The following is a 27,084-nucleotide window of genomic DNA, read 5'->3' as shown; positions in this document are numbered from 1 at the left end:
ATCAGGAAAACGCAGCCTGATGATGTGTCGCCCAGCTGAAGGAGGGGCCACCTGATGGTAAACGCAAGCAGGAGGGGTCATTTGATGACCTGGCAGCCTTTGGAGAAGTCATCTGCAGCAAACGCAAGAAGAATGGCCACCTGGAGGGGCCGCCTGGGCAGTTGGAGATGAGGCAACAACAGCAGAAGAGGGATGAGGTATCTCTCCACAAGGTTAGGTCCTCCGTGCTCTCAGTCAGGCGATGATACCATGTGAGAGTGCGCAACGGAAAAAGAACACGAACACAGAGAAGGAGAGAGAGTAGAAAATGAAGGAAGAAAATCTGCACTGACTGTAATGAATGCTGAATACAAAACTGTGGACTGATCAGTCCCTGCACGCAGCCTGAAGCGTCAGTGAGAGCGCCAGATCAGGCTGATGATGACGGCAGCACCGAAGACGGAGGAAGATGACAGAGTCGGAGTGTGCACCTGCCAAAGAAGGAGGGAAGATGATAATACAACTGACTGCCAAGTGGGAAATGGCTATAAATAGCCAAAAAACCCAAAAACTGGCCGACCTGAAATTTGAGGCCATAAATATGTCCGACCAGCATTTAATGCTGATCCGACCAGCATTTAATGCTGGTAAAAATGCCAAGAATGCTCAGAAAAATCCCGGAAAGGGTGGACAATGTCCGGCAGGTGAGGCAGGCTGAAGAATGCAGAAACTGCCCCAGGAAATGCACATCTGAGTGCTCTAGAATGAGCTACCTCCTCCGTCAAAACAAGTGTGTTACAAACATGACTGCTAACAGTGTTAACCTACCTACTTTAGTCATGTCAGTCTGTCATCTCTTGGTTGTGAGCTCCTATCAGAGTCTAACGAAGACATGGGAGCTTTGACAATGTAGCGTGCATTTCCCTAGTTTATTAGGAGGTTTCCACCTTTGGTCAGTGTCAAACTACTCCACGACTGCTGATTGTTTTGGTCATTATTTTCCCCATTTTTTTCAGCAATCAAACTGCATTAAATGCAGCCACTTTTTAGCATTTATAGTAGTTGGCCAAATTTAGGGCCTCCTTCGGTAGTCAGCCAAATTTGGAGGGTGTTGGCTATTTATAGCCATCTCATTGATCACTCTCTCACTTTTGCAGGTTATCTTCAACACACTCCTCTCTAACACTCTCTAGCATCGGTGTTGCCTTCATCATCTCAGCCTGATCTGGTGCCTTGCTGACGCTCCAAGCTACGTGCAGGGACTGATCAGACCTCATCATTGTATTCAGCATTCTTCTTCAGTCAATGCAGTATTTCTTTCTTCATCTGCTCGTGTTTCTTCTTCCATCATGCACTCTCATATTGATCACCCGTTGAATGGGGAACCTTCTTCAAATGAGGATGATTTACCTCCCCTTAGTGAGGGGGAGGCTACTCAATCTCCCTCGAAGTGGATGAGCCTATTCAGATTCCTTGTTGATACTAACAGTTCATGCAAGATTCAGATGTTTCTTACTTTCTTGCTTCTCCTATAGGTCCACACAGATCAGCTCGCTTAAAAGCCCAACCGACTAGTTCACTTTGTGTGAACTATGCTCTTATGTCACAAATTCTTCTTGCTAGTGAGCCTACTACAATTGAGGAGGCTCTTGCACCGGATATTTGGCATCAAGCCATGCAAAAGGAGCTCGATTCTATTGAGCGTATTCAAACTTTGGATTTGGTTCCGCATCCCCCCAAGCGGAAGGTGACAGGTGTCAGGTGGGTCTAAAAGACCAAGTACCTTGCAAATGGTTTCTTGGACAAGCACAAAGCTAGGCTTGTAGCCAAGGGTTTTGCTCACAGAGTAGGTTTGGACGATTTTGAGACTTTTGCACCCACAACTTAAATGTCTACTATTCAACTTATCTGACTCTTGCGGCCCACCACCGCTAGCTTGTTTATCAAATGGACATAAAGTCTGACTTCTTGAATGGTGTCCTTAAGAAAAAGATTTATGTTTCACAACCTCCAAGTTTTCTTGTGCAGGGAAAGGAGGACCATGTCTACAAATTACAAAAGGCCCTCTATAGCTTGAAGTAAGCTCCTCGTACTTGGTACCAAAGGATTGATCGATTATTTCTACAGAGTGGCTTCCATCAATCAGCTCATGACCCCAATCTATACTTCAAGGTTGAGGGTGACAAGTACGTTTTGCTTGTCTTGTATATGGATGATCTTATCATTACAGGGAGCTCTACTCGGGAGGTTGATTGTACTCGGGAGACTTTGCAATAGGAGTTTGACATGACTGATCCTGGGATCCCACATTTCTTCCTTGGCCTGGAGATCTATCAAATGGCACGCATTTTTATTTTGCAACAACCATACATTTTCAAGCTTCCCTCAAAGTTTGGTATGGCCAATTATCAACCTATTTCTTGCCCCATGGACCCCGAGTCCAAGCTTTTGGCAGCCCGAGCTCCCCTTACAAATGCCAGTTGTTATAAGTGTCTTGTTGGCTCCCTCATCTAGCTTATTCACACTGAGATCTATCAAATGGCACAATGCATTTTTATTTTGCAACAACCATACATTTTCAAGCTTCCCTCAAAGTTTGGTATGGCCAATTATCAACCTATTTCTTGCCCCATGGACCCCGAGTCCAAGCTTTTGGCAGCCCGAGCTCCCCTTACAAATGCCAGTTGTTATAAGTGTCTTGTTGGCTCCCTCATCTAGCTTATTCACACTCGACCAGATGTTTCTTTTGTTGTGGCATAGTTATCTTCTTTCATGAAGACTCCCACTCAGAAGCATTAGGGAGCGGCCTTGCGTATTCTTCGTTATTTACAAGGGACTCAATCCTAGAGGATCATGTTTGGGGAGGGGCAAACGCTCTCTGGTTGGAGTGATTCTGATTGGGCAAGTGATGTGGATTTGCGCCAATCCACTACAGGTGATGCCTTCTCCCTTGGATTGAGAGTTATCTTGTGGAGCAACAAGAAGCAGCCTAGTGTGGCCCTTTCTTCTACAAAGGTAGAGTATCGTGCCTTATGTTCTACAACTATGGAGGCAGTTTGGCTTCGTTGCATGTTGGCAGAGACTAGCTTTCCTCAACCCCAGGACCTACGAAGCTACATGTCCACAACCAGAGTACTCTAGCTCTAGCCAAGAATCCTATGTTTCATGCTCGCACGAAGCACATCGAGGTTCAATATCACTATGTTTGAGAGTGGATCATGGATTCCAAGTTAGCGGTGGCCTATTGTTCCACAAAGGACAATGCAATTGATCTCTTCACAAAGCCTTTGCCCCAAGCTTCTATGCTTCATCACATGAGATTGTTGGATCTTCAGACACTCCCAAGATCTGAGAGGGGATCTTAGCCTACCTATGTTAGTCTTATTAATCTCTCATCTCCGGGTTGTGAGCTCATGTCAGAGTCTAATGGGGACATAGGAGCTCTAGTAGTTAAAATGCATTTTCTTTATTTGTTGGCTTCCTGTGTGCAATTCTCAAGCCAGTTTTTGCTTTCCACAGTCTACCTACACCTGCCGACCATTATCATTATCATCTAGCATTTTTCCAAGGTCCCACATATTTTTTCTAGTATTTTTTCTTCAGTAACCAGCATTAAAAGCTGGTTGGCCAGCTTTTTTGGCACCTACTAGTGTAGATCGGCCAAATTTGGGCATTTATGGTGGCTATTTATAGCCATCCCCCCCACTTGGCAGACACTCTCTCTTCATTCTTCAATCTTCCATTTGTAGGTGCACACTTTAATACTCCATGCTTGGTGTTGCCATCGTCATCAGCTTGATTTGTTACCATCACTGACACTTTGGGCTACAAGCTAGGATTAATCAGTCCATCTCCATTCTATCAGCATTCTTCTTCAATTAGTGCAATATTCTTCCTTCATCTTCAATTGTCTCTCTCTTTTTTTTTTGTGAAGATAATCGAATTAAGTAGCAATATTTACATCAGACCATCCGGTCAGCTAAGAAAAAATTGACACAAATGAAAGGCTACCAAAACTCTAACACACAAAAAGGACAACTAGTGTGGAGCGAACAATATCCAACCAGGGAAAGGAGCAGCAATGTCAAGAAGAACCAAATCAACTGAAACCATAGGGGAGATCTGCCATAACACTAAACCACGAACATGGGCCACATGACCATGGATGCCTGAGACTGAATCAAAAATAAAGGCATTCCAAGTACGCCAAATATGCCACAGAGCTGTCCATCTAAGGAAATGGAAGAGGCAGGAATAATCTGAATGCAAAGTAGACATAGAGGTCATTCTTTCCATAATCCACGAATGAGCTGATATCTGCTACTAAGTCGCAGAGGACCACACACAGGAAACAAAACACCAAATTTGTCTAGCAAAACAGGGCAAGAGACAAAGAGATGAAGCAATGTCTTATCACATGTAGTGCAAAACATAGAGCAACCACCAGAGATCTTGCGAGCATGCAACACGTCCCCAGTCGAAAGACCCCCCAATAAGCAACCTCCACAAGAACACTTTACCTTGATAAGGAATCTTTAACTTCCAGAGTTGGATGAATCTTTCCTACCACTTCCTTTTGCTATCCCGAATATGCCATAATTTATTAGCCTTTCCAATGACCCATCTCTTGGCCTCGGCCCTCAACCATCTAATGATATATCTAATTAGCTGACCTTTTCTCGAAATCATGAGGAAGCACAAACATCCAATCTTGCTAGGGAGAGGATGGTTGTAAAGCAAGTAAAGGAGAGAATCTCAAAAGCATGCCTTGTATGGACGACCAATTGTCATGATATCCTCGACGCACCTAAAAGTGCTGACGAAAAAGCCGGAAAGAATATAAACAAGGCTGTCCAGGAATGACACCATCATGAACTGTCTACAACCCCAAATGAGCCATCCGATTAAACTGGTCTCGCTACAAATCTATATCACGCTAATCCAATAACCTGGAGGTAGCCAACACTTCTCCTTGCAGCAAATTTTCCTCCTTACAAAAATCAAGAGGGCGTCAAACTGCAAAACGTAACATCCCTTCCAAGATGCAATCAAATGAGAGAGGAGAAAAGACTGGGAGACCTTAACAAGCCTCATAGAATAAAGCACATGCCACCAAAAAGCTTGAATAACAGTGCTACCATGAGATGCTAGTCTTTTTTATGAAAAAATTTTCCTCTCTCTCTCTCTCTCTCTCTCTCTCTCTCTCTCTCTCCTGTTGTGCACTCTCACAAAGTCGGCCCTGATAGATCTTCCAAACTTCGGCAAAAGGAGAGCGCCGAGGGGAGTATCAACCTCCTCCTCATTGGGCTAGTTTACCAACTTGATGTGAAGTCTACCTTCCTTAATGGTGATCTAAAAGAGGAAATCTATGTTGAGTAACCTCATCGCTTTTCCTTATCAAATGCAAAGGTGTACATGTTGAAGAGGCCTCAAACAAGCTCCACATGCTTGGAACAAGAAGATAGACTCATTCTTCCAAGGGAAGTTGGGATATGGGCATTCCTCTTCAGATCCCTAGTAGTATGTCCACACCTCACTTTGAGGGCATGCGTAGTTCGCACTTTATGTGGATGATCTTATTTTCACAAGTGACCATGCCCAGAAGGTCAAGCAAACGAAGCAGGCACTACACAAGATGTTCAAGATGATGGATATGGGCCTTCTCCATTTCTTTTTAGGTCATCAGATTTACCAGACTTTGAGAGGGATTTTTTATCTCCCAATAGCAATATGTACAAGAGCTTTTGGCTACGTTTGAAATGGAGGGATGTAAGGCCATTTCTCCTCCTATGGATCCGAATCGGAAGGCTATGGCCCATGTAGCCAGTACACATAGTTGAATGGGTCCTTGATTTGGCAACTTAACACTCAAGTTGATTTGTGCTTTCCTGTAGGCTTGTAGACCAAGTTAATGAGCGAACCTAAGGTAGCTCATTGGAAAGTTGCTATGAGGATTTTGCGATTCCTGAGAGGAACCCCCAATCTTGGTATTCATTATCTGGCAGGTACTACAGACTGGGTTTTGGTTCTTATAGGCTAGACGGATTTAAATTGGGCCAGAGATGTTGACCAACAGAGGTCAACGACACGATATTGTTTTACTCTGGGTGCAGGTGTTATCTCGTGGAGTAGTAAGAAGCAACTCATAGTTGCCCTTTCTTCCACAAAGGCAAAGTATAAAGCGGCATCTTCTACCACATGTGAGTCAATGTGGCTTCAAAGGTTACTTGACCCTTCATTCCAACAAAGAGAGTTGCATTGCTTTGGCATGGAACCCTGTGTTTCACGCTTGGTCGAAGCACATTGAGATATAGTACCATTTCATTCAAGAGGAGACCTTGGATGAGACTATAAACCTAGCAAATTTATTTACGAAGGCACTTTCTCAGGTTGTTCTTCAACGGCACTCCAAATCCCTAAGCCTTGTGCTGTGTCCAAGATCTGAGGGGTTGTTACAGATTAGTCATCCCCTAGACTAGCATTCTCAGGCTATAGTTGTTGCAATCAGTTCCCTCAAGAGGAGTTACACATTTTCCTATCAAGTATCTAGGCATTTTTAGTAGTCACAATGTCTGGGCACCTTATTACAAGCAAGGGCAATGCCACATGGCAGCCCAACATCATATCACTAATTTTGTTGACCGCCCTCTATATTTTATTGCATTCTTTTTGTGTTATATATTGCCCCTTGGCAATTGCCCTCCATGACTTGTATTTCAAGTGTTGTTGAGAGAGATCTAGCTCGCGATGATACATCGATAGCCCTTGCACGTCTGCCCTCTTTCATTTCAGCATTCATTGATTGCAAATTTCTGCATTCTTCTCTCTTTTCTCTCTCCCTCTTCTCTCACGTTCATCGTCTTTCTGTCTTGTCCATATGCATCCACATTCGCTACACTCTGACAAACATACCTAACACTGATTTAGGAAAAGAAATGCATACAAAATCGAATGGAAAACACAATCAGAGCTCCAATGTCTCCGTCAAACTCTGACAGAGCTCACAACAAGAAGATGATAAACTTAAAGAATAAATTGGTAGGCTAACACCCCTCTCAGATCCTGGGAGTGTCTATAGACCTAACAACCTCATGTGATGAAGCATGGAAGCCTCGAGCAAAGGCTTCATGAAGAGATCCATTGGATTGTCCTTCATGAGACAATAGACCACAGCTAGCTCAAAATCCATGATCCACTCTTAGACATAATGATATAGAACCTCTATGTGCTTCATGCGAGCATGAAACATAGATTCTTTGCAAAAGCTAAGGCACTCTGGTTATCCATGCATAGTTGAGTGGGTCCTATCTATGTTGAGCCAATCTCGGCCAACATCAAACCAAACCAAACTACCTCCATAGCTGTAGAATAAAGTACTTGGGTACTTTGCCTCCATAGAAGATGGTATTTGAATTTGCCAATTCTTCGAGTAGTGCCCAATCCTGTGGACACATGAAGAGAGGGAGGAGGAGATGGCTGCTCTAATCTATGTGACCTGGCAAGAGAGGCTTCGGTTTAGAATGATGTTGGGACCTCCGATCCTCACGATGATCACACAACCTCTCAAATGGAGTATGAATAGACTCCTCATCTAAATCATCAAAAGCCTTGGAACTGGTGATGAGACATTTCTATACAACACAAAAGATGCTGCATTTTGCCTGAACAACGGGAAAATCAACAACACCTGCCAAAGAAGAGGTGTGAATGTCTTGCCTTTGTGGAATGTCACCTATGAAATACAAAAATTTTGCATTTACAGCAGCAATCAGTAGGCTGAAATTTGAGTTTTCAACAACAGTGCGGTCTCCTCTTTGGCTGGAAACTCCGAGTCCTCATGTAGTGAACATGTGCAACAAAAGAGAATCACGAGAAAAGGAGAGGAGGAGAGAAAGTAAGAAGAGAAGAAATGATTTACACTAAACAAAGAAGAAACGCTAAATATAACGAGGACTAATCAATCCCTACACGCAACCCAAGGCATCAATGAGGGCATGGCACCAGATCAAGCTGAATAATGATGACAACACCTGTGTGACAGTGATGAAGATGACGTGTGCAGCTAGAAGTCCTCACTGAAGTCGGAACAAAACATAGCAATCTGAATGTGCGCAAACCTGCCATAAAGAATAATGAATCTACCCCACACAAATCAATGATACAAATAGCCAAAAAGGGCCAAAACTAGCCAACTAGGAGCCTTAAGCAAAAAAAATGCAATCGACCTAATCAAAACTAACTGAGCAACTCTAACTGCTACCAAAAATGCTAACATGGCAGCCTCTGTGGCAAATCGCAGCCATTTGCCTCCTCCGTCAAAACACATGATAGACATGTCAAAGCTCCTAACGTCCTTGTCTGACTCAAATTTAGGCTCACAAGCAAGAGATGGCAATGCATCACAAACATGATTGCTAACAAAGGGAAAGAAGGTTGGGAGTCAATCCCTACCTCATGAGAAGTGATGGTGCACAAAGCTCTTGTGGGACACCTGTTAAAGGCATAAGTGGCACAAAGAATAGCATCGAACCAAAAAGAATTTGGTAAACTCTTACTCTTCATCATGCATCTTGCCATCTCCATGAGCGATCTATTCTTTCACTCCGCTACTCCATTTTATTGTGAGGAGTAAGGGATGATGCATTGATGATGAATACTTTGAGATAAAAGATACTTTGGAAACTATTTAGAAAGAATTTCACCCAAGTGAGCCTCGTCTATACAAATATATAGATGCAAAGGATCCAAAGAGCAACTTTCCTTCCACATTGATTAAAGTCTGGTAGATGTTGAAATCTTGGAGCTCAAGTTCACTTCCAAGTTCATGATGGGCTTTGATAGAGAGCAAGATTGGCTCCTAGTCCAAGCTCACATGAGAGAACACTTTGGCACTTTGGCCAAAGGTGGGGAATCCATGGTCATGTATGCTCATAGGCATTATTGACATGATGGTCATGTATACTATTACAAGGCACTCTTGACAAGCATAGAGAGCTACTATGATTCTTCTCTATTTTCAAGAGATGGTATGATCGACATCCACATCAGGTTCTTTCCAAGGCACCTTGGTGGTCACTTGATCACCCACTACTTGGGTATCCATGGTCCTATTCTAATGGTCTCTGTTGTATGGACTTTAATAGGTCCTTATCATTGCATCATTGTATTGTGTTAGTTCGCTCATGATCTAAGAGAGGGTTTTAGTAGATTAGTCAGCTCATCGGTAAGTCTATGCATGTATTGTGGGTTGGACATACTATTATGCATTTCTTTCTATAGGTGTCTAATTTATTGGGGCCTAATTTATGGTTGTCTGGGCATTTTACCTAATCAACCTACATATTTTATTATTCTTTATGATGGCACACTTTTTGTTGGATTTGGTCTATCTGGCCCTCTCCAACATAGTCATTCATTACTTGCAATCTTCCAAAATAGGTCCTGTTAGAGAGAGGGAGTCAGTGCCATACCAGTGCTCACATTAGCCCCAACAACTCACTATTGTATGTGATTGTCTCATGTTTGGTATATGGATTCCATTTCCTAAGCATATCTCTGGAGTTCTCTCTTTGTATTTTTTCTTTATTTTCTTGCAATCTCTCTTTCTTTTGTATTGTGCAATCTATTACAACAATCTTCTACACTTCCATCGTTGCACCCACTACTAGGCAAACAATTCATATTGAATTTTATGGCCAAGTAGACCATTTTCTGGGCAGGTTGCTTTAAGTAGCCACCTTTGTGTATTTTTCTTTTTGAAGGGTGCTCAGTCATATTCTAGACAAGATCAGTCAATTTTCAGTTCCTCTCCCTATTTATAGTGTAGTCATCTCCATTTCTCATTATTGCTTGCAGCTCATTCCTTGCCTGCTACTATTGTTGCAATTGTCCCTACTGGCCATCATCTTTTGTCATCTTCCTCCATCAAATTTCATCATTTCCTACCACCACTTCAATGCCCTCACTGCCATGGCATTCACACATGCAAGGGCTGGCTGTTTGCAGCCTTGTATTGCCTTCAGATCAAAGTGTTATTCCTTCAGTTTCACATATGTTTCTTGGCCAAATGCCCTGCAATCTATTATAGAGGCATGTCGGGAGCACTCCTTCCAACACTCTTGTGATCATCCTCCACATTCTAATCATTCCTTCCCTTTCAATGCCAGCACTCCATCACCTTCTTCCATCTTCTTTCCGTGTACGTGTATGACAGAAAACTATACTACGTGTATGACAGAAAAGTATATGGTAGGCTCTAAGGCTAAGAGTGTGTGAGACTCTACCAATTCTCTTGTAATGAACTGTTGTCTCTCGTATTCCCTTGCTCTCTTTTGTTTTCTGAATTCTTGGTTAATTAGTGTTATTGTATGTTAGAGGGTGGACAGCAAAAAGTGAACAGATAGCGAGCACTCATTCAGCCGTAATCCATGTTTGCTTCTGCGCTCTTAAGACGGCCAGCCAACAAACCAGGTTTGCAAACCTTGAAAACTCTTTCATCTCCAAACTATTCATATTGCACATTTCAGGGCTGGTAGATGAATGGAGAGGGTGAGGGACTTACGTGCAGGTCGTAGTCGATGGATGGAGAGGCAAGGTCGAGAGGAGACGCGACTAGACTGGTTCTCTTGTGCAGCACGAGGGGACTGTGGCTGTGGAAGACATTGCTGTCTGCTAGTCGAAAATGCAATGCCCGTCTGCTGCCCCCGGGCGCACAGGAGGCGGCAGGAGTCGGAAGGCAACACAGGGACGCGCTCATCGCCTCCATGGTTGTCTGGATGGCGCAGAGATGTACCTCTCGGTAGTCGAGAGGCTCGTGCGAGCTATTCTTCAGCAAGTAACAAGGACCCCAGGGTTGCCAACGAGTGTTATACACAACTGGCTGGAGCGCCTTCTGGTTGCCCCGCTCCAGTATTTCCTTCATGGGAACCCATCCTTTTGCTCACTCGAGTCAAACACTCGAAAAAACTTGATGAGATACCTAACGATGAAACCAAGGGAAAGTGATGCAAGTTGTCGGATATTCTTAATTCAAAACCCACAATTAGGCAGCTTTCTGGGATCTTATCCTTCAATATGATGCACATTCAAGTGAATGAGGTCGAATCTCCCACCATTAATCTCAAATTTTATACATTGAATAAAAAACAAGGATATCCTAAGAACCTTGTCCATATGTCACTAGAGCCCCTCCCCACTCAGGTCAAATAGAATTTATGGTGGTGGAAATCAAAGTCATGATTATTGGAGTTGTAACAATCAATCCAATTGGTGCAAGAAATCGAGACTTCAATAGACTCCAATGATGTCGAAGCTGAAACAAGTTATAGAAGTACCACTCTAACGACTTCAAAGTCTAAAAAGTTGCAAAAGGGACCCCTTCTATCACTTCCATTAACTATTCCTCTCATGTCCATGAAGTAGACCATGTGGTGGTGACTCTTTATTGTTAGATATGCTCAATGCCCCACCCTCATAAGATGCCACCACCATTGATCCATGGTGCTCTAAGTTGTAATGCCCCCGTTATGAGAAGAAGCTATCTGTGAGCAGCACGGACATTGGGTGGGTCCTAACTTGTATGTCAAATGAGGTCTATGTGACTAGATGGCAAAAAGGTGACCTTTGTGGATCTAACCTTTGGGTTAGGTAGAGTAGTTATGCTGGTAGCAACTCGAGGCACAATGCATCGAGTTGCAGGATATAACCCCCGACAATAAAGGGAATATTCCTTGCAATATTCCTTGGCTGGGAAAGATTCATATTATTGTTGAACATATTGACTAGACTACCTTCCCAATCTATAAAAGGAAAACCCTTCTAAAGCCATCATCAATCTATCTTTCACCCAATCAAAGTTCTTACAGCTACCCTTAAGCTCTTCGCCTATCATCTATCTAGATCACCATCTAAGCTTCACAGTGGAAGCACACTGGTGGACAGAGCCATCTTTGTATCAATTCATTTGAAATTAAAGCAATATTTTTTCTTCTCATATTTGCTATGTGTTCTCTAATGCTTGCTTATATTTTATTTGCTGTGTCATGTAATTTCTACATTCACCATGTGGTGGTGATACCTCTTGTCCTCTTCCAGCCCATTTATTATGCATTTGATTCTCCACCATGTGGTGGCAATATCTATCGTCTTCTTCCTTATATCCTTTCGCACTCGAATTCATGTATTTTTATGAGGTCTACTAATAGCCACAACTTTATGCAAAGCCAATTAGCTTCACCTTATTAAAGTTAACTGCCATAGTTCAAAGAGGTCACAAGGGGACTAATGGTCATTAAAATTTGAGGTTTGGTGTCATGTGAATTATTACATTTTGGCAACTTTGGAACTTTTGGTGAGGACTTTCACATTTCAAAAACTAGGGTCACTCTAGTTATCATGGGATCTAAAACTTGCAAATTATGAATGTTTAAGTCTTTTATATGAGCTCCAAAATGTACTTATGTTGGCTTCAAGGCCTTCTACCCACATCTTAAAGGCTTTCCATAGGTTTGAATTTTGCTTAAGAAGGATTCCTATATGGGCATTGACACATTGTTGAAGCTATTTTTGCTACTAAGGATAGGTTTACTTCTTTATATATATATAATTCATATTGTTTATCATCACATGTTTCCCACTTCCCTCCCCACCATAGAGTGTCTTTGGTCTTATCCAAACAAATTTTTAAAACCATTACACATATCATGTTGGGTTTCTTATGGTATGAGAGATGGCTTGAGCTCCTTTTTGGCTTACTTCACCTAACTAGCTATCTACTCTGTCAATTGTATCTACTCATTTTGGCCAAGATATCCCCCAAGGTCCTAGTGCCTAGGATGATTGGAGTTGGTCACCATCCTTTCTAGTTGGGTTTGTTGTGGTGCCTCTATGCTTTTAGCTTGGTTTGACACAAGTATTACCTTCTAGCATTAGCACTAAAGTTTTGAGAGGGGTTCAATTCAAAAGTTTTAAACTAGTTATGCCCTATTGTTTTTTACTTGGTACAAAATGCGATATTACATTGCCTTTATAGGTCTTTAAAGAATTCATGCACCATCTTTTTACACAGTACACAATGGTATATAATGTGGCCTCCCCTAGCCTTGAGGGCATTTGTGCCCCATCTTCTACCACATTACAAATTGGGATGTAGCATTATCCCCCCATGTCTTGGGGGCATTCATGCCATGAATGATTATGTGTGCACTTCCACTAAATTACTTATTCATGTATAGTGAGGGTTCATCCTCACCTATTCAACTTTATTGATGAGCATCTTGATGGCTCTCATAACTTATTGAAATCTCTTCTCTAGCTATTTCCTAGAGCTTCTTGTCTCTATCGTCTTTCTCTTTATCTCCATACCTTGAAGCCAAGGTTCCTCCAATCTTGCTCATGGTTTTGCTTCTCTCAAGTAAATCATATTTATGGTTCTTCCAAGCTTGCTGACGGTTTTGCTTATCTCAAGTAATTTGTATTTGATATTTATAGCCTCATTGAACATAGTGCTCAAGACCTTATAATTGAGTATAGAGTTTGCAATAAATAGCAAGAATATGCTCATGTTCCTAATCCCATGGATTAAGGACTTAAATATGGCGCAGTTAGTCAATGTCTCATTCATAGGAAACCTTTTGCTACACATAGTCCCTTACTAGCTCATCATTTCTCTGTTGAAATCCATCAACTCTACTACTAGAATATTATTGCAAATAGACAAGGAAAACGATTTTGTGAAGAGTGGCTTGGTCGCATTATAGTCTAATGCAATGGCTCGATCTATTATATTAAAGGGTTCCTTTCCGTACTAGTTAGACATAACCAAAAGGTTTTGGCCATATGGAAGACTAGCAAATGCACTAGTAGTGTCAGTACTGCATTCAAATCAATCCACAAGTTCATGCACATCCCTATTACCACTAACATATCTAATCTCTTTGGCTATAGTTGGTATCCTACTACTCTCATTATTTGTTGGATCTTGTAAGCTTGCATGTTGTCACCATTCATTCTCCTAGTTGTTATGTGGATTCTCAAACAATAGAACTTTTTCTCAATAGGTCATTTTAGGATTCATTGGGAGCTGCTTCTCTACAAAAACAAAATGTGACATTGGTAGAATCTTATGGTTTCAAGATAATCCTCTCGCTTCTATGGTTCTAGCTACCTTTCACATTCTTGCCTTGTATTGTTGATCTAAACAAACCATGCTTTCTCCACTCAATTCCATGAACGCAAAAAAGAAAGAAGGCTTAAAGCTTGTGATAAACTCATTGGATTTACCTTTCTTTTCATGGCCTAATCTACCCAAAGGAGCTTGATGGCTTCATGATCTAAGAAGCATGCCTACTCAAGCTCTCAAGATACCATTGCGTGCTATCACCATTGGTTCATTCTCCTAGTTGCTATGTGAATTCTCAAACAATAGAAAAATTTTAAATGGGTCATTTAAGGAGTCATTGCATGTTGCTTTTTTGCACAACATTGTGCAACATTGGCAGAACTATATTGTTTCAAGATAATCCTCTCTCTTCTACGGTTCTAACTACCTTTCACATTGTTGTCTTATATTATAGCTTTGAACAGACCATGCTTCCTACTCAATCCCATCAATGCAAGAAAGCAAACAAGGCTTAAAGCTGAGAGGTAGAGCTTAAGTGAATGCACACAAGTGAAAGCAAGAACTATGGCAAATGGAGCAAGAGAGTGAGAGACAAAGAGAGAGGCATTGTATATGGAAACTCCAACAATCACAATATGTGACTAGCCTTCCCTTATTCAATAGTCACTCAATGAATAAAGAATAAAGTGACAATCATGGGCGCCCGCCACTTTCAATGTATAGGTGTGTGGTCATGATGTGTGAAGTAAATGCAAGGCAGCATAGGCACAAGCGCCTCTAACTTAAAGGCAAATATATCTCTAGTGAGGAGAGAATTAAAAAAAGTGACAAAGTACAAATGTACATAAAGCACAACAGGATGAGGAATGGACATCTAAGAAACAACACCTTTAGCAAAGTGAAGACATGCCCAAACACGGACTTTCTACTATCTACATGTCCTGCATAGTTGGAGTCAATGTAACCCATGATTATAGTATCTTGGCCCCACCATAACAATTCAAACCTTATGCAAATAATCATCAATGAAAGTCACAAAATACTTTGCACCACCTAGTGACTGACAAGGCATGGGACCACATACATCAGAATGAACAAGAGCCAGAGGCATACCCATGTGCGTAATGCCAAACTTCTTATGAGAATTGTGTGTCTACCTACATAAAGACAATGATCAAATGAATCAAAACATTTATAGTGAAGTGGCATAAGATACTCCAAATGAGAAAGCATTTTTATTCCTTTTAAGGACATGTAGTCCAAGCGATAATGCCATAAAAATACATGTGGTATGTTAACTACAACCAATACATGGTCAATAGACCCATACTTAAGCAAGGGATAGAGGCTGCCAACATTGGCATGTCGAGCAAAGATAAGATTTCCACAAGTAATCTTCCATGTGGAATCACCAAGGATACATGATATTATGCATCATACAACTGTTGCAAAGAGTAGGCATTTGGTCAAAGTTGACGGAACATGGCATACATAATGCAAAACAAAAGTACTGCCTAAAGTAAACTGGAGCCGAACATCCCCAATGCCAATGATATCCAATGCTAAGTCATTTCCCAGTTTAACAGAACCTGTCGTGTTGCAATAGGAATGAAATGAAAATCCCTATGTAGGGTAACATGGAAAAAGCCCCCAAATCAAGCAACCAATATAGTGAGAAAGTAGACAAGATAGTAGCCAACTGACTAATATCAAGAAAAGAAGTTATTAAGATGTGATCATCATTGGGCTTAGACTCCAAGGTATATATCTCTATAATTTTCATGCTGGAATTACTAGGCACAATGCTTTGATCATTAAATTTATCCTTGCATTTTTCACTATACTTATCATTGCATATCTTACAGCATCATGGCCTAATACGATCATGCTTCCCACAGTAATGGCATGTAAGAGAGGCCTTATGACCATGAGACTTACTGTTTGTTTGGTAGAGACTCACAGTGGCCTAATATGATCATGCTTCCCATAGTAATGATCACCACAGTAGACAAACAACCAAGAAAGCAAGCTCGCATTGCCAAGGATATCTAACTAGCAATAGGAATACAAAGAATGTAACTAGCAGTAACTAAGCATAGACCACCAATACCAATGATTGTCACGAAGTCAAAGTATTAGTAAACCATGCATTCCATAAGCATATACATCACTGACAAATTGTTGAAAAATGTAAGTGTCCATATTCAAAGCATACTAAATCAAATTAGCCTACATGTAGTGGTAAAATATGTCCAATAGCATACAAGAGAGCATATACATGAACCAAGAGTCCCACTATCTCGAAAAACTAAGCTCAACTACATAAAGAATCCAAATCTGTAGCTCCCATTGATACAAATCCAAACACCAAATGAGCAATCCAAGCTCAATATATCAAGAACATGACTATTTAGAATCCAATATATATTCAGGAATATGAAACCCAAGTAAGTCTTCAAACTCATAATGTCAATGCCTAAAGCAATTGATGCATAAAGCCAAAGCTCCAAATCATCCAATATAGCTCGAATCTGAGTGGTAAAGCCATCCATAATCATGTTTGGTCCAAGTATCAATGTTGTACATCAATGCATATACAAGTGACATACTCGAATAGCATCAAGTCTCAATAGGCATAAAGTTATTGTTAATAACTTGATGTCCATACTATTATTATAGTAATGAAATTTTACAAAATTGAGCTAATCGATCTTTCACCAATCTAAGTAGCATCCCAAAGCATAATCATAACATCCCAACACAAAATAGCATTATTAAGGGATTAAATTATGCATAATGGATCTCATTATTTGCTATCCAAACCTGAACTATTTTATTTTGTGTGAATCTGAGTTGAAGCAAAGGATAAAGAAGCTCCTTAAATGGTTGGCTCTAATACTAGTTGAAAGGTAAAACTTGAGTGAAAGCACACAAGAAAAAGTAAGAGCTATGGCAGATGGAGAGAGAGAGAGAGAGCGAGAGAGAGAGCATATATGGAAATTCCAATAGTCATAATGTGTGGCCAGTCTTCCCTTATTCAATAGTCACAGAAATAATAAAGAGTAAAATGATAGTCATGGGTGCTCCCCACCTACAATGTACAAGTGTATGGTCATGGTGTATGAAGTTAATACATGGCAACCTAAACACGATGCCTTTACCTCCAAAAAAGCTTGTAGTAAACTCATCAGATTTAGCTTTCTTATTGTGGCCTAATCAATACGAGCTTGATTGCCTCATGATTTAAGGAGTGTGCCTATTTAAAGCTCTCAAGATACCTATTTGATATGATATACCTTCACATTGTCACCAAGAAGACTAGAGACATAAGAGGAAGAAGAATTGATGCTAGAATAGAGATGAAGCTTCTCTTGTAAAATTATATGACATGAGCAAACAATACATAATATATGCAAATTAGACCATAATTGAGATTTTTTCTATTGTAAGCAAAGTAATACAATCATGACATTGCCTACTCATATACTTGCATAGAGAAAGCTCAGATGTTGATCTAAATAGATTATAGGTGAAGATATTAAGGCTTGCTTGATGAACTTTGAGGTGAATGGATGATCATGGTTCTCATAGGTCTTCCTTGTTCATAACCTGCAAAGATGGTCATACATTTCTTATTCAATTTCATAACATTCAGCTCGATCGACATACCATATTATTGGCCTTCGCTAGTCAATCATGTAATATTCCAAGGATCATTCACATTGCACTCGCACTCGTGCTTGTGGGTGTTATATGCACATGAATAGACTAAAAATATACAACAATAATGTTAAGCCCATCACAAGCAAGTAGAGAAGCAAGGGAATTCCCAAAAAAATCGATCCCATCAAAAGCAAGTAGAGAAGCAAGGGAGTGCCCAAAAGAAGGGAGGATTAATTGTTTTGTCCATATCAGTGAATATTTGTGTAAGCTAGATAATGTGATCGATTAAAGCTGAGAGCTGGGCTCACTCCCATGCAACTTGTAACATTTTTTGTGGTGCATAGTCTCACTTAACTTCTACACTTAGGGAGATTAAGAGCCCAATGCTACGAGACATTGGAACTTGAGGGCAATATGCATTATAACATGAGAGGAAGAGATGAGAAACTTTAAAACTTAAAAAGATAAACAAAAAATAAAATTTAAAAAGCACATGAGAAAATAGAAAATGACATGGGTAAATCTCTCTTTGGAAAGGTCGGGTGTCAAAAGAAGTGGTCGAAGTTGGAAGGAATGTTGTTGTGACTATCGAGAGAGAGAGAGAGAGAGAGAGAGAGAGAGAGAGAGAGAGAGAGAGAGAGAGAGAGAGAGAGAGAGAGAGAGAGAGAGAGAGAGAGAGAGAGAGAGAGAGAGAGAGAGAGAGAGAGAGAGAGAGAGGTTGTCATGTTACAAAGTAACTGAAAGGACAACCTAGTCATGAGAGCATAAGTTAAAAGCAAGGCTCCAATGGCACTAATATGCTACATAGGCGACTATTTAATAAGGTTATTCCAATAGAATGGGAGAAAGTGGGAATCAAATGGTATCATCAAATGCATGCTTGAACATTGACAATTGAACTCACACTGGGCAATGGAGTCAAGAAGGGCAAACATCCAAAAGTGGACTTGGCCCAAGTGATCTAGGAACAAGGAGAAGGAGAGAGAGCGGAGGAGAAGATTGGTTCTATAATGTAGCAAAGCCAAGGTGAGAAAATTTGGAGGATTTGGAAAAAGGAGTTTGTTTGGAAGAAGAAAGCATTGAAGGAAGGTAGCACATGAATAGAGTGTATAATTTAATTCAAAATCATTATAGCATCTCAATAATGCTTGGAGTAGCACAATTATTACTTTTTATAGTACACTTTTGGTGGCTTCTTCAACCATTTGAGTGCAACCCGATAGTATCCTTTTGGTGGCTTCTTCAACCATCTAAGCATAGCCCAATTGGAATCAAATGCATTTATAGACTTAGCATGCTTTCATTCAAATGCATTTATAGACTTAGTACACTTTTATTTGAGGGCCCCCCTTAGGGTAGGATCAAACTCTTCAAAAGTGATTGATGGATTTGCACCAATGAAACAACCCTCTTCTTCTTCTCGAAATCAAACAAGATGTTTGGATCCACTATTTGGAGTAGTAGATGCCCAAAGGGGAGGTTCAATCCTAGTCAATGGTGCCATGCCTCCTCTCCACAAGCCAAGCGCAAGCAATCTCACTCCAAAAGAGCTCAGCATAAACCCCTCTGATTAGCACTACCTCAACCAGTCCCTATTGAACCTCTTGCAAAGATACAAAGAAAGAAAGTTGCCAAGCAATGGACCATTGAAGACACGACTCAAGAAATTGTTGATCACGAGACAAGAATTTCTCTCAATAAGTGTTCTAACAAATATGGGATGAGTGCCTAAATGTTAAATTAGCAAGAGGGGCAAACCAATAAGAAGGCAAAAAGGACCAATAACCATGCTAATAGCGAAAGAGGAGGCAGCTCTTTTTGACTGGTGTTTCAAAAAATGTGATTCAAGCCATCGAGTATATGTTCTTGATGTGAAGCTAAAGGTCACTAAAATATGTTAGACCAGGCATATAATTTTCAATCAAGGGATTCCTGGGAAGAGTTGGTGGGAATGCTTTCACAAGCGACATCCATACTTGGTGTTTCAAGTTAGCGAACCCTTGGAGCAATCTAGGGCCATTAGTTTTTGACCAAAAAATTGTGGTGACCTTCCATGAGAACTTGAAGGCCCTTTATGAGCAACACAATTACCCCCCAACCAACATATGGAATACAGATGAGACATGATTTCAAGACTCTGGAGATAAAGGCATGAGAGAGCTTGCATGGAAAGGCACAACAGCTGTATATGGGATGCCCACTGACTCTAGGGAGTGGATGTCAATTTTATGTTGTGTTAATGCAATTCTTGGATACTACATCTTCAAAGGACAAAGGGTTGGTGGAAATTATATCCAAGATTGTGAAGAGGGAGCAGTCATGGCCATGTAAGAAAATCTTGGATGATGAGGGAGTTGTTCCATGCATGGTTGGACCATTTCCATAAATGTATATATGTTGGGTTGCAAGGTGTTTGTGAAATATACACTTAAACATGAACTTGGAAAGTGTCTATATTTTAATAACTATGTCATAGTCAAATTATCATTATATTGTGAACTCAACATAAAGGTTTCATTCTCGTGTATCGTCCCTATCTCCCTAGATATGGATGGGCACTTGGTTGTGAATTTGGCTAGATATTATCTTGATGGGCTATACATAAATAAATTACTAATGGGTGTTACATCATGTATTCTTCTAGACAATGCCTTCATATGCTAATTATTTTGTATTGTTTGATGGGGTAGGACTATAAAAATGTTTTACTACAACTTACAGATACAATACTGGTATTTAAAGTAACAAAATTGTTCGTGGAAAAAATTGTCTACCTCATTGATATTCATGTCACTAATAGTAACATAATAGATTTATCACTATTCAAATTAGTGACGCAAACTATGACCATTGTAAAGTAAAATTTTTATGTAAACAACGAAGGTTGTAGAGGGAAAAAAAGGGTGGTAGGACATGCAACCATGCCACCCTTTTAGCTATATAGACTAAATATTCATGTATAATTCATTTGCCAATGTAACATACACCTAACATTCAAAAATTGTGCATCATGGTTCACCAAAAACAAGGAATCCATTGATTGTAAAAGCTAGATACAATCAATATGAAAAAGTACTACTCAATGAGATTATTCATCACTTGCTTAAGCCCAAGAAGAAGAGCTTCACTTCAAACTTTCATGGCAATCACACCTTGAGGTATGCATTAATCACATTGATCTTTTGCTTACTCCATTCTTCCAAACTTATCCAAGACTTTCTAGGAGAGTGTTTGGGCATTTGTAAGAGTCTCATTTAGTAGAAGCCTAAATAAACTAATGTGATTTGCACTAGGTGACTTGGCTACCCTAATTGCCCCCCATTTTCTTGTAAACTCTAACTACACTAAATAAGGGGGAAAAAACTCCCCCTACATAGGATAAAGATAGCAAATACATGCATGGAAGGGTCTATATACATTAATAAAACAAAAACATCGTATATAAGGCTAGCATACTACATCTCCAATTTGTTGTAAGATGAGTGACATTTCAATTTTTAGATTGAGGTTCCATTATGAGGGTTTGAGTGCTATCGGGTGATCCTTAAATTAGTGTGAAGTAAAATATCATCAACAACAGCTTGAGAATTAAGGAAGAGCATGGTGACATCTTGTTGTGTCAACCTACATATATTGTAATCCCTATTTATCCAGCATGAACTGAGAGAAGAACTTGGGGATATTTCTAGGAGATACTATGCATGCCAAGGTTGCCTATGTGTCTATAGGGATCAACATGCTTTCAAGAGGGTTGTGTTGTAACCTACATATTGTCAATTAATTTGATGAGGCTCAAAAGCTGACAATGAAAATGCTTAAGGAGCTAGAGCTATGTTTATTGTTTGGGTAACTATGCAAGTTTTAGGGCTGACCATTATCCATGATAGAGAGAAGCTTTACATTCCATGTCTCTATGGGGATTAGGAGGGCTATCTTTTGCAATAAGCCAAGCTACACGTATGGGTTGTTTGTCATGTTTTAAGGCATGGAATGATTCTTGTAGTTCATGGAGTGACATGTTATGTCAAGACCTGGCTAGTGTGTTTTAAAAAGGAAATATTAGTGCACAAGATGAATGTGGTTAATGAGAGACTCAATTTGATCTAGGCATTTGTGGTACCACAAGCATGGCCATGTACTCTGACTTTCTTGATTAGGACATTTGACTAAACCATCTACTCAACCACTTGATTTAACTTCACAATAAGATCATTATGTCTAATTGAATGCCTAGTCTCATGTTTACAAAGTGTTGCATTTATCATGCTATATGCAATGTATTCACGCGATTACTCTTCATCATGTTATTGCTCAAGTATTGCTTCACATCCCTCTTTGATTTATTGCTAAATATCCTCATTGACTTTATTCTTTCCCTTATTTCAAGCTAGTTCTACTCATTGTCAAAGTGCAACCCAAGTATACCTCTTGTTACAAAAATGGCTATAACTTTTCTCCACGATATTGAAATGTGAAACTTTTTGGTTCAAAATTAGATGAACTGTCTTTCTTTGCTTAAAAATCAAAACCAAAATATTTTGAAAACATTCTTTGCTATATAGATGAGTCCAATACCTTGTAAATTCATTTTTTTGACTTCTCAAGTACCCGTGTTTCCAAGGCGAGCTCTCTAAATCAAACCTAAATATGACTCGTAAGCATTGAATACCACCTACAATCACGTAGGTAAGCCCTATACAAACTCTAAAATACCATGTAACATCTATAACAAAAAGTGAATTAGTACTACCAAGAAGACCTTGATATCTTCTTTCTCTATAACAAATTGTAAACTTGTAAATGGCATAAAATAGTCTATAATACCTATAAGTGGCTAAAATTTTATCCCAATAAATGTCCAAGCATTTTATTACTTTTCCAAGTACTTATATTTTACCAACAAAGGCTAAAGGAACCTCAAAACAATCTTTAATCCTTATAATTTGACCAACCTTGTTTGAATGCTCTTCACCGAAGGCCTTCAATATCTCCACTCGCAATACCTGTGTGAGGGATAAGCCAACAAGTCAAGCTCCCTACATCAAGTCATCAAGAGAAAAGCCAAAACCCCACCCCTTTAAGATCTTTAATAGTTGGGGGGGGCGGGGGGTGGTGGGGAGGGGTCATCTCTTTTTTTGTCCCGCTCCCTCTTAACATTCACCTTTTTCCTTTAATGGGTTTATACATGGCAAGAGCATTCTACTCTTTGAAAACATAGATGAAATGGATTATTGAAATTATTTTTTCAACCTTTGATGACAAGCATAAATTGATTGTTGATATAAAAATTAAAAATGGGAATTGATGGAGGGTCCTATCAATGCAAATTATTGATTCGCTTATTGAAATACTTAACATGTACAATTCATTCTTGGGTACAAGAGAATAAAATGATCAAATTAGGCTTATGTATTAAGGTAAATAACCCCCTCCCTCTATCCGTTTCTCTTATTATCTTCATTACTATCATTCTCTTTACGTCTCTCATGTTTCTCTTCCCCTCCCCCTCCCTCTATTTTTCCTCCTTTTCTCTCCATACCCTACACTCTTATTATCTTCATCGCTATCATTCTCCGTGTCTCTCATGTTTCTCTTCCCCTCCCCCTCCCTCTATTTTTCCTCCTTTTCTCTCCATACCCTACACTCTTATTATCTTCATCACTATCATTCTCTTTGTCTCTCATGTTTCTCTTCCCCTCCCCCTCCCTCTATTTTTCCTCCTTTTCTCTCCATACCCTACATAGACACACACATGTATATCTATATTTCCCCTCAACTCCTATTTTTCTTCTCTCCCCCTTTTCCTCCTCTTTATCACTATTACCCTTTCCTCTCTTTTTTCCTTTCCCCTTTATTTTCTCTTCCCCTCTATTTCCCTCTATGTACATATATGTATATGCTCTTCCCTCTAGTTTCTCTCTATTCCCCTTCACTCTCTTTTTTCCTTTCCCCTCTATTTCTCTATGTACGTATATATATATGCTCTTCCTCTAGCGGCTCTTTTCCTTTAATTCTCTTCCCCCTCTCTTCCTTTTTCCATCTCTCTACATTTCTTCCCCTTCCTCGATTTCTGCATTTTTCATCTCTCTCTCAACCTCCATTGCTTTGAGTTCTCCACCTCTTTTGTGCTCGTGTGCTCTTGTTTACAAATCTATAAAATACCATGCTTAGGGTTAGATATACTCTATTTCTCTCTCAACCTCAATCTTCCTTGCTTTGAGCTCTCCACCTTTCATGCTCCATTTACAAATCTGTAAAATACCATGCTTAGGTTTTGATATATTTTTTCTCAATACATAATTACCATTAGCATCTTTTATTTGCATCACTATTAACATCATTATTTGTGCGCAGTGATGCACATAATAGTTCAAATAAACACTAATAGTGATGACAATAGTCACACTTTGAAATACAAACAATAAAAATTGACTTTAACAAAAAGATAGGACTAACTAAGGCTAAAACTTAATGCTTCAACTCGACCATACATTCACAAAGATAAATGTTATTTTTCATTTTTCAAATGCAAAGCACCTAATTTTCAAATAGAGAATCATGCTATTAAAGGAAAATACATAATATAACACAAAAACAACTTACACTCCACCCCCCAACACAATTAAGCTAAAATCACAATTAAACCATCTTCAATCTTTGTCCTTTTCTCCCACTTCTTATGACATTAAGATTCATTTATAAGAGTAAGATACAAGACATTCAATCTTATAGAATCATACCCTCACAAAACAACATTTCTTCCCATAGTAACTCAAAATGGGAGGCATCATTCATGTAAACTAATCACATTTTACAATAATGGCTTTAAAAAAGCAACTACATGAAGATAATTTCATTTCTCTTCTCGCTTCAAATCTTTCAAGGTGCACATCAATAAGAGTGAGGTAATTGGAAGATCCTTATATACACCTAGCCACTCCTAAATACTAACTCCTTAGAAGACTAGACCCTCTTTGTCCCTCTCTTGGAAGGTCTCAACACATCACAATTTAAAACTTCACTAAAAGGAGTGATTGGCTCAAAGGAAAGGCCTTGCAAATGCACAAATCCCTTAGATAAGCATGCAAAGTTCAAGATCAAGAATCTTCCTCCCTCAAATAAGCATGCAAAGTTCAAGATAAAGAATTTTCCTTGACAAGTGTGTGTTATCCTAAACTTTGCAAATCTTCATCTAAAAACTTTTAATTCCTAAATTACTTGGATAACTAATTCACTAAATTACAACATACATTTTTCTCTTATTATATACTATCACAACAAAGAAGTTATGATATCCTAAAAGTACTTAAATAGCATACCCATCATAAAGCAAGTAACATGGCTTTGAATTGGTCATCAAATTTTAAAAACAAGTCCTCACCCACTAGTAAAGTCAACATGAGGGGGAGCATAATCTTTCAAAAATCAAGGATTAGTATCAAATCCCTTTTCAATAGTAGCTCTAAAGGATGCAATATGTACATTAATTATGTCCTATCTTAAATCTTACAAGAGTCAATTTCAAGCATCTTCCAAATTGGTTGTCAACAATTGACAAATTCAAAACTCTTCTATACTATTTGAAACCCAATGCATTAAGGTCTAGTATGCAATTGTTTTCCAATAATGTCATTCAAAGAATCAACATACACATCCATTACATTCTACAACAATTTACTTTTCCTCCACCTTCCCAACAATGGCTCTGACAAAGCAACACAAAAATTAGTTCAATTTTACCTTCAAAAAAGTTTAACAAGAACCTTACCAATGGTAAATGCACAACTAACAATTTAAATTTCTCCACCTTCCCAACAATGGTTTCAACAAAGCAACATGCAAATTAGTTCAGTTTTACCTTCAAAAAGGTTTAACAAGACTAAACTTCAAACGACCACCACCATATTAGTTCATCGTGATTGTATCATTTGCTCAATGCTCACAAGAGTTCTTACAAAAAAACATACATGCATGGTGTGTGGCATATGTACACATGCATGTTTCGAGAGGCTGCATGAATGTATTTATATATACGAGCACGAATATGCTTTTACATATATATATATATATATAGAGGAGCACGTGATATCTCACATCGTAGCTGCTGGAACTTGCAAATAAAACGATGGTTCTCTTTGGCTTAAATATATTTTGAACAAACTATCCCTTTCACGGCCATTGACCCCGGAGGCCTGAGGAATATCTCAGGCTATCACGATTCGCCACTGTGGTCGATTATCTCGACCACTCGTCAGGCCACGAGGCTCGAGGAAGAAAGAGCTTCACATAATCTTCAATATATACTGTTGCACGACAGACATGCAGTTTACATAATCTTCACCACTGTTTCACGATAGACATGCAGTCCACGCCTCACCACTTATTCACGACTGTTTTGATACTCAGATATGCGTCGCCATTCATACAACAGTTGTCTAAAAGTGCGACCAAGTTTATTAATAAGAAAGCAATTACATGTTGAAGAATCCTTGGTGCTTCCACACCAACAGCATAATTTGCTATACAACCAACCCCTTGATATCTTTAGTGCCAAGGGTGTGCTGCCCGCTGCATGGAATGCCCGCGCAGGAAAACCCAGCATGAAATACCGGTTCGCGGAAACCCTAATTACCACCTGCAACAACCATATTAGCGTGATGCATTTCCAGTGACCCCCTTTACAAACGTAAATATTGATTGTGATCCCATCCTGATTAAGCACATAACAATCCATAATATATATATATATACTTCCCCAAAAGAGGTAAATTTAAGGAGAGGACACCGAGCCTGACCTCATTGCTATGATATATTAATCCGTGCCATGCGTACTGTATTGCGCTCCGACCGACAGGCCGGATCAAATCGCATAAGAAGAAAGGAGGGAGCTCCCTTCTTTCCAAGACAGGTAATAAAGAAGGGGTAGCAGCTGCAGCTCCCACTTCAAGCAAGCACTCGCATGGCTGTCTATTGGTCATGTCATCAAAAAGCTCCGCCCATAAGTGACAAATTCACATTCTCGTGGCATTCATATAAGTACAGAATGAGACAAGCCAAGCAGGTGAATCCTTGAAATGGCAGCTGATGCAGTCACACCCCCTACCGGTGTTGGAAGAAGGAAGCTCCAGCCAGTCTTCTTGGCATACACTAGTAGAAAGCACAGACGTAGAACGCAATATACTGCGGCTATGCGGCATGAAAAACCCTAGTTGGAGGTGCGCTGGCACATGTCTACCTAAGCAGAATCTGCAGATACAAACAGATCACAAGCGAAATGTGCACATCGTTAGAATCGAAATACGTCATTGCACATAAAGACATCC

At 39.7% G+C, this 27,084-nt stretch overlaps 1 protein-coding gene and 1 pseudogene across 1 annotated transcript in view; one reads left to right on the top strand and one right to left on the bottom strand.

Annotated features, from left to right (window-relative positions):
* LOC148018684 (putative transferase At1g60990, chloroplastic) overlaps nt 1-15,215 on the bottom strand; it is a 122,701-nt gene extending 107,486 nt beyond the window's left edge. The window contains exons 1-2 of the mRNA XM_087701069.1: nt 15,183-15,215; nt 10,541-10,799 (exon numbers count right to left, since the gene is read on the bottom strand). Coding sequence (XP_087557195.1) covers nt 10,541-10,799; nt 15,183-15,215 — 292 coding nt within the window. The remainder of the gene's footprint in view (nt 1-10,540; nt 10,800-15,182) is intronic.
* A 245-nt stretch (nt 15,216-15,460) lies between these two features.
* LOC148018683 (uncharacterized) lies at nt 15,461-20,092 on the top strand (annotated as a pseudogene).
* The last annotated feature ends 6,992 nt before the right edge of the window (nt 20,093-27,084 follow it).

This window comes from Lygodium microphyllum, chromosome 20, assembly GCF_053477565.2.
Source record: "Lygodium microphyllum isolate KBCC chromosome 20, Lygodium_microphyllum_v1.1.10, whole genome shotgun sequence".
Classification (NCBI taxonomy): domain Eukaryota; kingdom Viridiplantae; phylum Streptophyta; class Polypodiopsida; order Schizaeales; family Lygodiaceae; genus Lygodium; species Lygodium microphyllum.
Note: the sequence above shows the minus strand (reverse complement) of the source record. Positions and strands in the feature narration are given on the sequence as shown.